The sequence below is a fragment of the Calliphora vicina genome, chromosome 2 (genome assembly GCF_958450345.1).
Source record: "Calliphora vicina chromosome 2, idCalVici1.1, whole genome shotgun sequence".
NCBI lineage: Eukaryota > Metazoa > Arthropoda > Insecta > Diptera > Calliphoridae > Calliphora > Calliphora vicina.
Genome location: NC_088781.1, coordinates 68,605,867 through 68,620,519, shown reverse-complemented (window position 1 = coordinate 68,620,519; position 14,653 = coordinate 68,605,867). Strand labels below are relative to the sequence as shown.

At 29.5% G+C, this 14,653-nt stretch overlaps 1 protein-coding gene across 2 annotated transcripts in view; it reads right to left on the bottom strand.

Annotated features, from left to right (window-relative positions):
* al (aristaless) overlaps positions 1-14,653 on the bottom strand; it is a 91,222-nt gene that overhangs the window by 26,924 nt on the left and 49,645 nt on the right. For both annotated transcript variants that reach the window (XM_065500603.1, XM_065500602.1), the window contains exon 2: positions 3,421-3,748. In XM_065500603.1, coding sequence (XP_065356675.1) covers positions 3,421-3,698 — 278 coding nt within the window. In that variant the 5' untranslated portion in view covers positions 3,699-3,748. The remainder of the gene's footprint in view (positions 1-3,420; positions 3,749-14,653) is intronic.

Genomic DNA, 14,653 nt, shown 5'->3' with positions numbered 1-14,653 from the left:
ACACAAATCACACGACCTAATTTCATGGTGATCGGTTCATAATTGGATTTGTAATCCAGTTATTGAGCAAAAAAGGTGAAAAATTGGTTAAAAAATGGGCATTTTTGCGATTTTTAAGGCACTGGGTGCACCTTTTTTGGGTCGGTATGTTCCGTACTTTTTTTCTACTATTCAATATCTACAACTTTGCTTCAGCCACAAAAGAGATATTCCGTACGGTATACGAGATATAACCGTGCTAAAATATAGAAAAAGTGATAAAAATCCACCTTGAGGAAAAAAAATTCGTATGGTCATTAAATTATTATGGCAGCCAACTTGACAAAACTAATGACGCAGAAGTTCTTATTCTTGGGGCTACTTTCACGTGCAATTGTCAGAATTGAGTCCCAAAGCAATGAACTGAAAAATGTTGTACTGTGTAATTTTTGTTGTCAATAATAATTGTCATTGTGGTCTTCAAAAAATTTAAAAATTTTTAAAAAATTTAAAAGTTTCATATTCAAACGGTTTCAGAAGCCAGAAGTCTTGAAAATATAACGAAACCATTAATCAATAAGACAAAAAAATACTTGCAACTAAATTTAAATTTTTCTCGTCGTAGCTTCGCGACCATACGGGCTGCCCCTTATTTTGTACATTTTCGATTTTAAATGTTCTCAAGCTCCAAAATTGTTCTCCGCCATCTAAAAACCAAATGTTTGAAGTGGGTTTATTTTTGATTTTAGGTTATGATGGGTTAATGAAGCCCATGTAAACAATTTGATCTAATAGAAATGAAAAACAAGTAAAGAAGTATGGTCGGTCAAGCCATACACTGAGTAAATAGCATTAACGCAATATACCCATGCTAGTGTAGGGCAGGTATGTATCCTGCTCAATCATTTGGGGGAGATATTAATTCAAATTTATTTTACATTTTTAATTTTTTATTTGAAAACTTTTCAGTTTTGTGGCGGGGATGGGTGTGAGCATAGAATAATATATCGATAGAAGCGTTACTGAGAGGGAGAAAACCTAAGTCTGTTGTCAAAAACCTAAGTCGTGAGAATGTATTAGTACAAAGTTTTGAGATTGTAATTTTCACCAGACACACAGAGTTGTATAAAAATGTTTAAATTTTAATTTATTTAAATTTTCTTCTATTTTCAATGCCAAAAATTTAAACTCTGTTCTATAAATTTAATTCCACCACAAATAAAATTAAGTGTCAAAAATTAATAAAAAATATTTTTTTTTCATTTGAACAAAATTAATGTGTTTTAGAAATAAAAGTGTCCTGCAAAGTATTCAAAAAAATTGCCAAATATTGTGCAGAAGTGTAATAAAGTGGTTCGGTCTCTATTTAATCGGAATATCGAAGTAAAAATTTCAAGTATTTTTATGTGTTTAATTTTCTCACAAGTATGTCTGCTTTTACACACAGCAAGTTTACTTGAAGCAAGTCTCTTCGATTCCCTTTTAAACTTGCTCGACTCTTTACACACAGCAAATCTGTGTTCAATTTTGTATGTCAAAACCTAATAGACGCCATAGTGAAAATGAGAAAACAAAAGAGAATTGAAGAGACTTGCCAGTACAAGCAAGTGTGTACCCCTCTTCTTTCTTCTTGCCTTTCTCTCCTATAAACTCTAGACTTGCGCAAGAAAACTTGCCCTGTGTAAAAGCAGACTATGTTGAATTCACATATCACAAGTAGGTAAGAAGAGAGTATTTATTTTACTCTCATAAAAATTTCCAACATTTTTGAACAACATAAAAATAAAATGAAAATTAAAATATTTTTGTTTTCAAGCCTCCTAGATTTTATTTTAAATCAAAAAATATGAAAAATATCATATTATTTAAGAAATTATTTATAAATTTTATGAATTGAAATCAATGAAATCAAATCGAACTATTTATGTTGAAACATTTTTCTATGTAGGTACAATCGTAAATTTATTAGAACCGAAAGCTACTTTTTTAATATTTTGATATTTCGTTTGAAAAGATGTTGAACCTTTGGAATTTGAGATATGCGTGAAATTTTATGATTTGCTTTGTTATGAAGGGTTATCGTTGTCGAAAACTGTTTTAAATTACATTTTCCTTTTAATTTTTTAAAATTTTTTAAGACCCAAAACATCAAATAAAATGTTCAACAAATTTTCAGCAATTGGTTTTCAGGTGACTGAGACTGTGAGTTGACTGTTTTAGCCATTTGCGGGTGGATTTACAGTTTTTTATTAGAAACGGAACCAGAACCTTACCTAATATATTGTTGTACTAATCGTTATTGTATGTTATTTATGGTCTTCGAAAGTTTATTTCAACAGATAGACAGACATCGCTATATCTAATCTGCTATATATACTTTATGGAGTCGCAAATAAAAAATGTAGTGAAGGGTAACAAATGTTTAATTTTTGTATAAAAATATTTTTTTTTCCGATTTTATGACGGTTTTTAAAATATTTTTCCTGATTTTGAAGATTTTTTTAGTCTAATTTTGACGATTTTATACCAAAATTATCTGGAAACAGTGAGTACCAATGATATTTACTGAAAATCTGCAGTGTTTGTATAGTACATATAGTCAAAGAAATCGGAAAAATGTGATTTTAAGTCAATTATGTATTGTACGGGGTTTTCAACAAGAACTTTGTTTTTCAATTGTGGCAACACCAACAACATTTAGTTTTGACATATAGTTTTTTGACGTATTCGTAGTAGGCGCATTGACAATTGTTACAATGAATTCAATTTCGCTCGAAAATCTCATTGAAATAATTAAAATCCACTATGGTTCTGTTAAAGTTACATTTCATAAAAAATCATGTATTTAGACAATTGTCTGGGTATGTGAACAAGCAAAATTGCTACATTTGGTGATCAGAAGATCCTAGAGCAATTATTGAGAACCCTTTGTGTGCTCAACGTGTCACTGTATGGTGCGCTATGTGGTCTGGAGGTGTGATTAGGCCTTTTTTTTAAGATGAGGCTGTAAATGCGGTAACGGTCAATGCATCACGCTATTATTTGGATTATTTTTTGTGGCGATATGTTAAGGACAGAGTCTATAGGGGTCCCATCGAATCGATAGCAGCCTTAAAACTCAAAATCCGTGATATGATTAATGAAATAGAACCGCCATTTTGCCAAAAAGTGATTAAAGATTTTGATGAAAGAATCGACATATGTTAGCGTGTTCGTGGTGAACATTTGCCAAATATCATTTTTTATTCACTCTTCATAATACAATAAAAATTTGAATCATCTTCATCTAAATTTTTTATTTTAGAAAATAAAGTTTTTGTTGAAAAACCCTTTACTTTACATGGTCAATATGTGATTTATACTGAATATTTAGCAATAAGTGTAGATTATTATTATATAATTTATAGTTGTTTGTTTGATGAAAATTTTAAATGTACATACCTTGTAAACACATCGGGATAATGGGTGCGCGAGAATGCCTTCTCCAATTCCTCCAATTGAAAACTGGTGAATGTGGTGCGATAACGGCGTTGTTTTCTTTTCGGTGCATAATCGTCCAATTCGCCATCGCTGTTTCCATCAGAAATGGGACTGTTGGTGCCACCGCTGGCACCAGTCGTCACAATGCACGAGATCGAACGGTCAGGAATGGCATCCTGATGAGCTAGTTTGGCTTCTTGTGGTAATTCCTCCAGTTTGACTTCCTCTGATATGCCCATAATCTGTATGGGCCAAAATTTGTCAATGCAATAAAATGCAGAAATTTCAACTGAAATGAGATGAGATGAAAAACGCCAAAGAATGTTATAAATTATTTATAATTTTGCAAACACAACACAAAAGAAAAAAAAAACAATTGAAATGATGAAAATACAACATGTATTTATTATATTTAATTGTTTACATCATTAATACTGATTGACATTGATGAATACTAACGAACTGTGACTACTCGTCATACTTGCAAGCCAACAAGTGTTTCTATCTATATACATATGTATATGTACATATATCTGTACTAATATTTATTAATATGTGTAGATGATGATTGTTTAAACATTATATTCAATATTGTATAATTCACAATTTATCAGACACTCATACCCACACATTATGATCATCATTATGGTGATGATGATGACAATAACAATGATAATGATGATTCCAAAGAATTTTTATATATTTATGGTTTGTATTTTTAACACAAAAACACTCTCATCTCATCTCACCATGGACAAAGAAGTATAAAATTTATTTCAGAAAATTTAATTGAGTCTACAGTGCATTGCATTACAAACAAACCAAATTACAAATATGGCACATTAATATATGTGACCAAGACCACAGCAAGGAGCTGCTGCAGCATCTCACTCACATCATCACCAAAGACGAAAAGTAGTCGTTGGAAGTCGACATTGGAAACTGTGAGTTACAACTTAATCATCAACTAACAATTAACCATAGAATTTCTTTACGTTCCTTTCCGTGGTGTGTTGTGGAAAAGGGTTTGTGTTTTGATTTACTTTAGACTTTCTGCTGTTGCTATTTCAGATCGTGATGGCGATCGTTGTTGTTATTATTATTGTTGTTGTTGTTAATGTTGCTGTAGTTGTCAGGTTGAGGTATCAAACAATTTGTTTTAAGGTGTACAACAAACAATATCATTTCACAACTTTAAGTCACGCTTTATTCAAACACCACGCATACATTAATGCAACTCCTTCGACATACATACATATGTACAATGTACTGGCCAGCAATCCATGCATACGCATGACAGTCAGACAAACGGACGAATGGATGGACAGACAGGCAGACCGACTGACTCAGAAATACATACATAAATAATTAAATAAATGAGCAAAACGAATCTCCTGTTCTCAATCACATTTGGAAGAAAATTCAATGACTGCAGCAGCAACAACAGTGACATTTACTTTGAGTAGAAATCGTTGGATGGATTTTCATTTCACAATTTTTTCTTTAGTTTGCCAGAATGTTCGAATAAAAATTGCCATGCAATCCCATTTGCTATTCAACACATTATTGAATGCGTGAACAGCATCATTCCGAAAACGTCTCTAAAATGAATTCCATGAAAACTATCCGAAAGGCACACGACCAATCAACATACACACACAAAAATAAACTCTCAGACATACACACTTACACCAACCAACTGATTCGAATCGACTCGATTCGAATTGTATAAATAAACAAATGAATTTTTGCATAAATAATGAAGCTGATGGAATCGTTTTTTGTGCCCAACTCTCGCGGTTCAAGTCCTGGATACTTAATTGATTTTCTTCAATTTTAATACCTACAAGCAATTATGCACCATTAAACATCAACAACAACTACAGCAACAACATTTTAAGTACCAATATATGAATGTTGAATTTATGCCAGGGATGGGGAGATACTATATATTTAATTGAAAGTTTAAACTATTTTTTAATGCTAATTAACGAATAACAATTTACACTGATTCACTCTCCCACTCCCATCATCCACTAGATGTCTGTGTGTCTGGCACTTAAAAAGCGTTTTATTTAAGAGCCATCATTTGTAGTTGGCAAAAATTGATCATTTAACTTGCACTAAATAAGGAATAAATGCATTTTTTTCCAATTTATAAATAGATAATGATATAGGTATGATTGGAATAGCTGTCCATCATACTTATAGGGGATACATACTTCATAATTATTTTAATTTTAATGCATCGCCAAATAAAGAGTACAAAAAAAGAGGAATATTCATCAAATTTTTAATGATGCTAAAGAAGGAAAACAGTGCATTCATACAGAAAATAATACAAAATTAAGTTTCGAAATATCGAAAATTATATTAAATGGCCAATATGTCTGTGTGATGTTTTGGTATGATTTTCGACGAGGATTGTTCTAGCTTCGATTTTCGATTATGAAGCATAATCTCTGTCCAGCGTGTATCGCTGTTTTTCCAAATTGAGGGACGAATCGGTTGTTATGCCAGAATGTGACTAATACAATACAATTAAGGCATGTGTGATCATCCCTCTTAAAATTTACTAATCTAAAAAAATTACAATATTATAGACCTCTGCCATTAAAGGTCCTAGAAATATGGCGTTTTCAAATCTGAAAAAATTCACCAAAAACTCAAAAACATTATTTTATATAATCTCTACATAGATACATATATAAAAATTGAGTACTTAAATGTATCCTTGCGGTGTCAGGAGTTAACGTACATATTATTTTAAATAAAATACAACATGATTGAAAGCAAATTCTTGTCAAAACGATCTCACGATTTATTTTTTCTTGTAACTTTGTGCATTATTTAAAATTTAATTTTAATAGCTTAATGAGTTTGTAAATAAAAAGTAATAACGCCAAATTGAATATTTTAAATTAATAATGGTTTGCAATGTTTTGAACAGCGATAAATCGGGAACCAAATTTGTTTCTTAATTTCATAGTTTAGTTTGAAGGGGATGAAATCAATTTTGTGGGGTTATGTTTTATATTAAATATTACATTGAAAAATTTGACATCAAAAATAATTGAACGTTTCTAAAGAGAACTTTTTCAAAACAGAATGTATATTTGTATCCTTTGAGGACTCAAAATTTCAAATTGTATTAAGTTGAACTACTAGAGAAGATTTTTTTTATATTTGTCACACAGAGAAAACTTATTGCGTATCAAATATGGGCAGTTCCAAGAGAATGACAGCCACGACTGAAAAAACAACAAGCCTTGAAACCATAGCAGAACAAGCAAGGTACAATTATTAGAAAGTACGTTCTCAATTATACATTCCCTATAACGAAAACAAAAGAAAATTAGAAAAAACAAAACGAAATGTCTAAGACAAAAAAATTAATTAAACAGATTTTTGTGTATTTACTTTTTTTTCGTGAAATATTCAATTCAATTTAAATTTTTTCCAAATAAATATGTGTTAGTTTTAATATAACGTGCAAAACATTGCGAAAACTAAATAAAAAGTGATTAGAGTAAATGCGTTATTTGACGTTGTAGGGGTAAATATTGAAAACTCTCCCTAATAATTGTACCTGGTTGGTTCTACCATGCCTTGAAACATTATTTTCAATATAATTTGAATAGGAGAAAACACTAAAATGTTATTATGTGAAAGTATTTAGAGATTCTAAAGGGTTAAAATAATTAAACTATTATTTAATAGTTTAATTAAACTATTAAACTATTATTTAATTATTTAATTTATTTTATATTTTTTAGGCTAAGATTACGCCGAAAACTAAGGTCCCAATTAGCATGTAGTATGAAATGAATTTGATTCTGAAATGAATTTGATCACGATTCGAAAATTTTCGCATATTTTTACATGTACCTCAAAATTACTTCTCTTTTATGTCACGCTTAAAGGAAAGTTGTCTTGATTTTAACTAGTGCAATTGTAAATAGAGAAAGAGTGTTAATATAGAGACATATAGTTCTAGGCTGACTACAGGGTACTTATTTTAAAATTTATTTGTCCAATTCACAACGTAGTTGTATATTGTACGTTGTATGATACAACTTTTGTGGCTGTGAACACAGATTTAGCAAAGTCGTATGTTTACCTTATCAAGCCTTGAAAATGCCAAAAGAAACAGATCAAAACAAAACATACCAGAGTCTATTAATATGTAAAATTAATAGTGCAGCGAACAATAGCAAACTAATGTCTGAATTGTGTAAAAATGCAAACAATTGACAAATATTTAAAACAAATTATCGTTTTTCATAAATTATATAAATCAACTGATTTCAGTGTTACCGATTGGTTGTTATTTTACACTAAAATTAACAATTTTTTTGTTTATGTATAAATATGAACTTTTGGTAACACTTAAATTTTCATACAACATTCGAAAAACATATATAAAAATGGTGTAGGTGTTGTACAAAATATTTATATAGAAATTATCAACAACATTTGTACAACTATTGTAGATTCAGACGACTTATAACTCATACGACTGTACAACGTCAGTTGTGAATTGAACAATTAATTTTTTAGTTTTATAAATTTATTTAGTTATTGATTTTTTGGGTTTTAAAATTTGCATACATTTCTTCATTTTATCTGGAAAACATAAGAAAATTAAATTTATTCCAAGAATATTTCAATTATTTTTCAGCAACACTATACACAACATATACATTATTTTTTTATGTATATAAAACCAAAGTATAACAAGTAGTCCAACTCTTTGACAACAGTACCTAACTCTATACATGTGTTAGTAAAAAAGTACCTAACTCTAAACATGTGTGAGTAACAAAATTACACATGTGTTGGTAACTTTTAAATTTTCTACAGGCAACAGAGTTTTAAAAATATGTTCTAAATTTGAATTTGTATGAATTTTCAATACCAAAAATTGTAACTCTGTCCTATAGTTTAAATTCTACAATAACAAACAATTACATGTCAGAGTTTCCAAAAATATTTTTTTCTTGATTTGTGCAAAATAGAAACTTTTTAACAATGAAAGTGTGCTACAAGTGTTTTAAAAAAATATAAAATTATATGTGTTAAAGTAATATTGTGTAATAGAACGTTATTTTATCAAAAATTAAAAGTTAAAATTTCAAGACATTTCATTTGTTTACATTTCTCTGAGTTCACACGGTACCCGTATATGTGAGAGAGTAATTTGTATAAAACTATAGTTAAATACGAAATTTTGTCTTTCTATCATGATTGCAACCCGTGCCGACTTGCGACAAGGGGAAAAATGCAATTATTTCAGTTTTTGTAAAAATTTTGCGATTAAATAATTACTTTTGCCTTTTAGTTTAAAAGAATCGAAATGTGTACGTAATTGTCGTTCTAATAGATGTTTTCAAATTGAATAAATTAATAAAATCTGTGTATTTCTTTATACTTATTATGAATTGAAAAAAATTGAAGGCAGTTCATTCCATTTATGTACAAAATTTGTTTCTATGTACAAGATATTCAAATGTGATAATGAAATTTGTGTGCAATATTTTTCCATCTGAATTAAATAAATAACTAGTGATATCCTTGGACTTAATCCTGGACCTCAAATAATGAATTTTCTAAAAAAATCGTAATGTTATTTTGCAATCGAAGAGTGTGAGCGAAGGAACTTTTCGAATAGTGAACACAAAAAAAATGTAGCTGATTTTATTAATGTTTTTAAACTGTGTTTAAATTTTAAAATCATTGGAGTTTTCTCTTAATTGCTTTGAATTTTAAATAAGCAGCTAACCACGCCTCAAAGTATTCACAAAATATTGCGTGAAATTTTTTGCAAACTATTAACAAATACAATTAATTACATTGTTCCAATAATTACAGAGAGCTGATTATATTATAACATTGAAAGTGTTAAATGAAGGTCCTGTTTACATGCATTCAACTTACTATCATCATTATTCATATGAGTGAACAAATGAATGAATCCACCATACGATGGATGACTCGTCGTAGTCGTAGCAATGTAAGTCATTAAATCGCAACACGTTCATATGATAATACGCGCCTGTCAATAAGAACAACATGATAACTGCCAAAGAAGCTACAATATAATTGCCGTTTTCGTTTTTGTTTGTTTGTGTTTTCGCAACATATCGCTTTTTTACGCGATGTTATGGTAAAACATTCATTAATCACTAAAATATATCAAAAGAAACCAAAAGAAACAAAACAAAAATAAACAAACAAACTAAACTTAACTTAACACCAACCTACTCGGACAGACAGACAGACCGACTGATACATATAAACATACAGATGAAACCACAACAAAACATCTTTAAGATACGGATATAAAACCAATTGGATAAATGCTCAAATGTGTGTGTAAATAACATACAATTTATCTGGAGCATGTTTTGTGGCAGTCAACAATATGTAAGTGTATCATATCACAAGCTACGTGTATACTGCAACACTACTCACTTACTTACTTACACACTCTCTTTCTCACTCACTCACTCACTCACTCACTGACTGACTGCAACAGCAAGTTGTGGTATCTTCATTAATAACTGACTATAATTTATACAACATCTTGGTAAGTGTATTTATTTATTCACAAAACAATAACAAATGCAAAAACATCAACAACAACAAAAAACACAAAAAAAAACAAAACTTCATCTTAATATCGAATCAATAATCGCATAAATAAAGCAAAGAAAATGTAACATGATCGCTGTACGATCAAATTCGTTGATACCAGAGTAAATTTAACATTTCTATTAAGATTACAAGATGCAAATATGTATGTATGTATTATCAATACTTCTCCACTGTATCTACTAATGCACAGTGGTTTTGGTAACATTTTATTTTAGAAATATTTCGGAAATATCTTATATAAGAAGAGGTATGATCTGTAGAATATACTTCCTCATGTAGATTAATGGGATCCATTTATTAAAAATACCAGCTAAAATATCAAAATTATCTGAAGTCTAAAAAAATTGGGAACATGTAAAAAATTATCATATGTTTTACACTGTTCCCATATTACTTGCATTATAGAAAATAATTCTTAAGGTTCATTGCTCAGACTTGGTTAATTTTGAAATCAAATTTTGGATTTTTCTTGGAATTGTAAAAACGCATTGTAAACAAAATATAATTATTATGGGTACGCATTTAAACGCTTAAGTTTCCCATTTGTGCAAATGTGCAAATTTGCGCTACGTCTTTCATGAACACACCTTTTCAATTTTGTGCAAGTTTGTAAAGAAAATTTATATTTGATAAAAATTTCAAATAGAATAGGTCCATAGAATAATCAGCCTTATCATGTAAGGCGTATGCGTTGTACGACAACGACAGTTTCGTACTAGATTAATGAAACGGGTTGAATAATTCCTTTAATCTAGTACGTAACTGTCGTTGTCGTAAAACGACTACGCCTTACATGATAAGGCTGAATATATCCATAGAAGCGTTACTGAGAGGGAAAAAACCTAAGTGTGTTGTCAAAAACCTAAGTCGTGAGAATGTATTAGTACAAAGTTTTGAGGTTGTATTGGAGCCTTTTTAATTTTCACCAGACACACAGAGTTCTATAAAAAGGTTTAAATTTTCTTCTATTTTCTATGCCAAAAATTTAAACTCTGTTCTATAAATTAAATTAAATAATTGTCAAAAATAAATAAAAAATATTTTTTATTCGTTTGAGCAAAATTAACGTGTTTCGGAAAAAAAAGTTTTCTGAAAAATATTAATAAAAATTGCCAAATATTGTATAGAAGTGTAATAAAGTGGTTCCGTCTATATTTAGTCGGAAAATCAAAGTTAAAATTTCAAGTATTTTGATGTGTTAAATTCTCTCACAAGTATGTTGAATTCACATATCACAAGTACGTGTGAAGAAGGTAATTATTGTTAATCTTAGTTTACTCTCAGTTGCGCCTCTAGATGTACCCTATGGTTAGCTCTTTGGAACAAACGTTTATGCTTTTATAGACAATGCCATTCAACCCAATAATTGATTTTTATTTCTTATAAATAAAAGTAAACAAAAGCAGTTGATTCATCAAATGCACGATAAATTCAAGTTTGCAATTCTAATTGTCGCGCAAACTTATCGGAGTTGTGCAAACGAATTTCCATACATTTTATGACAGTTCTTTTGCGAGAGTGTAAAAATGCACAGTTTACGAGGCATTTAAGCGTTTACATGAGGATCCTTATTTTCAATAGGCCCTACGGTAAATAACTGCAGAGTGGTTTAAATTATTTCGATAAATTAAATTCTGAAATCGATTAAAAGTTGTGATATTGGATACAAAAATACCATTTTATTTTTATACAAATTTTGTAAATTTTTGAACTTGGTTATTTTTTGTTGGTTTTGTTGTCGCGTTTTTTTTTCATTTAGCTTTTTGATTGTGGTCAAAATTAATTTATGGCCAAATGGCATTGGACAATTAGGGTTATAAATTCATTTTACTCAGAGTTGGGGGTAGTGCACTAAATGTTGAGTGCAATCAACATTTCCCTAGCACTAAATATTATTTTAAAAAATATATTTTTAACTAATTTTCATCAGCTTTAGTGGTAGTGAAGCTTATATTTTTATCACCAATATTTTTTAGTGATAGTGATATTTTTTTAACTATAAATCAATTGAGTGGTAGTGTAGAAAAAAGCACTAAACTCAAATAGTTAAAAAATTTAACAATAACTAAAACAAAGGTTCAATAATTTTCTTTGCACTAATATATTCAAAATTAGTGATCATGAAGTTATTCCAGTTTAAAATAGAATATTAAATATACAGATGTTTGTTGAGCAAGCTTCAAAGTGTTTTTCAGCATCCGAAGAAATAATAACACAAAAAAACACTGATAATGTAGGATTCTCAGATTTTGGGGAAATTGACTGTAAGTGAAAAAGTTATTGAAGAAATTACTTAGATTATTAACATCTTCAATATTAGGACCTTCAACCTTTGTGCAGAAAGATGGCATAGAAAGTGAAATACGTGCATTCCTTTTAAGCTCGGACACTGATATTTGCAGTCTCAAAAAATATCCAATAATAAGACAAATGTTTATTAAATTTAACACGCCTTTGGCTTCTTCTGCTCCAGTAGAGCGTTTATTTTCTTTTAGTAGAATGGTGGATTCTCCTCGGAGAAATAAATTAAGTGATTCGAATTTCGAAAAGCTTGTTTTACTTAAAGCCAATAATCGCTAATTATTTTCTGTGTAATTGCTTATTTCTCCTTTTATTTTAATTTGTGTATTTATATACCGCTTTTACGTTTTTTCCTTAAATATATTAACTTAAACTATGAATAGAGTAAAACATTTCTTTGTTGAAAAAAAAGTGCAGGAATACTTTTTTAACTAACAATTTTAGTGTAGAAAAAATTATTTCATTAGGCTGCAAAAAAAAATATTTTAACTATTATTAGTTAAACAATTTTAACTACACTATCACTATTATTGAGTGAGGCTTATATTTTTCAACTCATCACTAAACATTAAAAAAATTTGTAAATTATTTTACACTACCACTAAGTATTAGTGATAGTTAAAAATTAGTGCACTACCCCCAACTAGGTTATTTGTAGACATTTGGAAACTTCCAATTTATGTTTTCTAATTTCGAAAAACCAGCATTATTCGCGATTTTAATTTTTGGAAAAATAAAAAAAAAATCTGGTATTGTGAACTTTTACATATTCGTATCATTTGAAGCTGAATGGCAGATTTTATTGATTTAAAATTTATTTGAAAGACAATTATGTTCTCTTTAAAATAAATAATTAAACAAAATATTTGTCTTAAAAATATGCCTTCTTGATCCACCTTAAATTTAAATCGTAAAAAGTGTTTAATTGACTAAACGATTCTTTAAATATTTACAGAATTAATAAAAAAAAGTTTTGTTCTGCTTTTCGATAGTGCATTCCGAATGCACTTTCAATAAAATATGGATTTCTTAATAACTTAGTTTAAAATGTCATTAAGATATTTCCAATGGTTAATGAGCTACCGAATTTTTTCGAAAATAAATATTTTTAAACCACCGTGCACTATTCATTAGACCTGTCCTTAAAAAGTAAATTTGTTGTGGATGGGTATAGTTTATCGGCTAACAGTAATCATTGTATATTGATTTTGACTTGTATAATTGGCCAAAAATATTGAAATCAATTTAAAACCCTCAAATTGATTTCCGGCATAAAATCCTATTATCCGTTTTAATGCCAAAGAATAAAATCCAATACAAAGTTTTATTTTTTAAGGCCCTGTCTAATGTTTATGAGAGTGTGAGAGTATGATGCAATTGTTAGTATTGCATAAGTTGCAGCATTACTACTGCAACCAACTGCAACTGCCACTGCCACTACTGCTGCCAACAATCACCTTAACAAATGTATAAGTGGTCGTTTTGGAAAACAGCAGAAACAAGATGTTATGACCTCCTTAAGAGGAAATCAATGTTTCTTCTCCTCTTTCTGCTCTCACACAATTACAACAATTGTTTTGGTGTGTGTGTGTGTGCGAGTGTGTATTTCGGTGGCAATATTAACAGGAAACTGCTAATAAGTTCATGAACTATTAAGATTTTAATTTACGTCAAGTGTGAATAGCAGCATAAAGAACATGAAATGCTTGAAATGTGTGTTAATAATGCAAAACAATAAGCATTTCAAATCCAGCTGCTTAAAATTATAGCACACTTTCTGTGCAACAATTCTAGATATATGCATTGCATTTGAACTGGAACTGTTTGTGGAGTAATGAATTTTCAGCCGGGTTTAAAAGTTTCCGGCATAGAGAATTATACATAGAGTCGAGACACTCCGATTTGTCAAACAAAAATACAACATACCATATGTCTGATACAACAACAAAATACATGGTATTTAATTTTGTTGTTACAAGAGTTAGGGTTTTGACAATTACGTCTCGTCTGTATGCTACCCTATGGTTTCCGGTATTTTTAAAGGTGTTTAAATTTCTATATATATTTAAATTTTTAAATTTATTTCTTCAACTGTTGTCACTAGAGTATTCAAAAAACCGTATTTTCGAGTTATTCGAAAAATTGAAATTTCTAAATCTGGTTTCGAATACGGTTTTAGCTACAGAACTCGTGTTTTGATTATATGCTGTAATGTAACAGTTTTTCTTTATTTTTA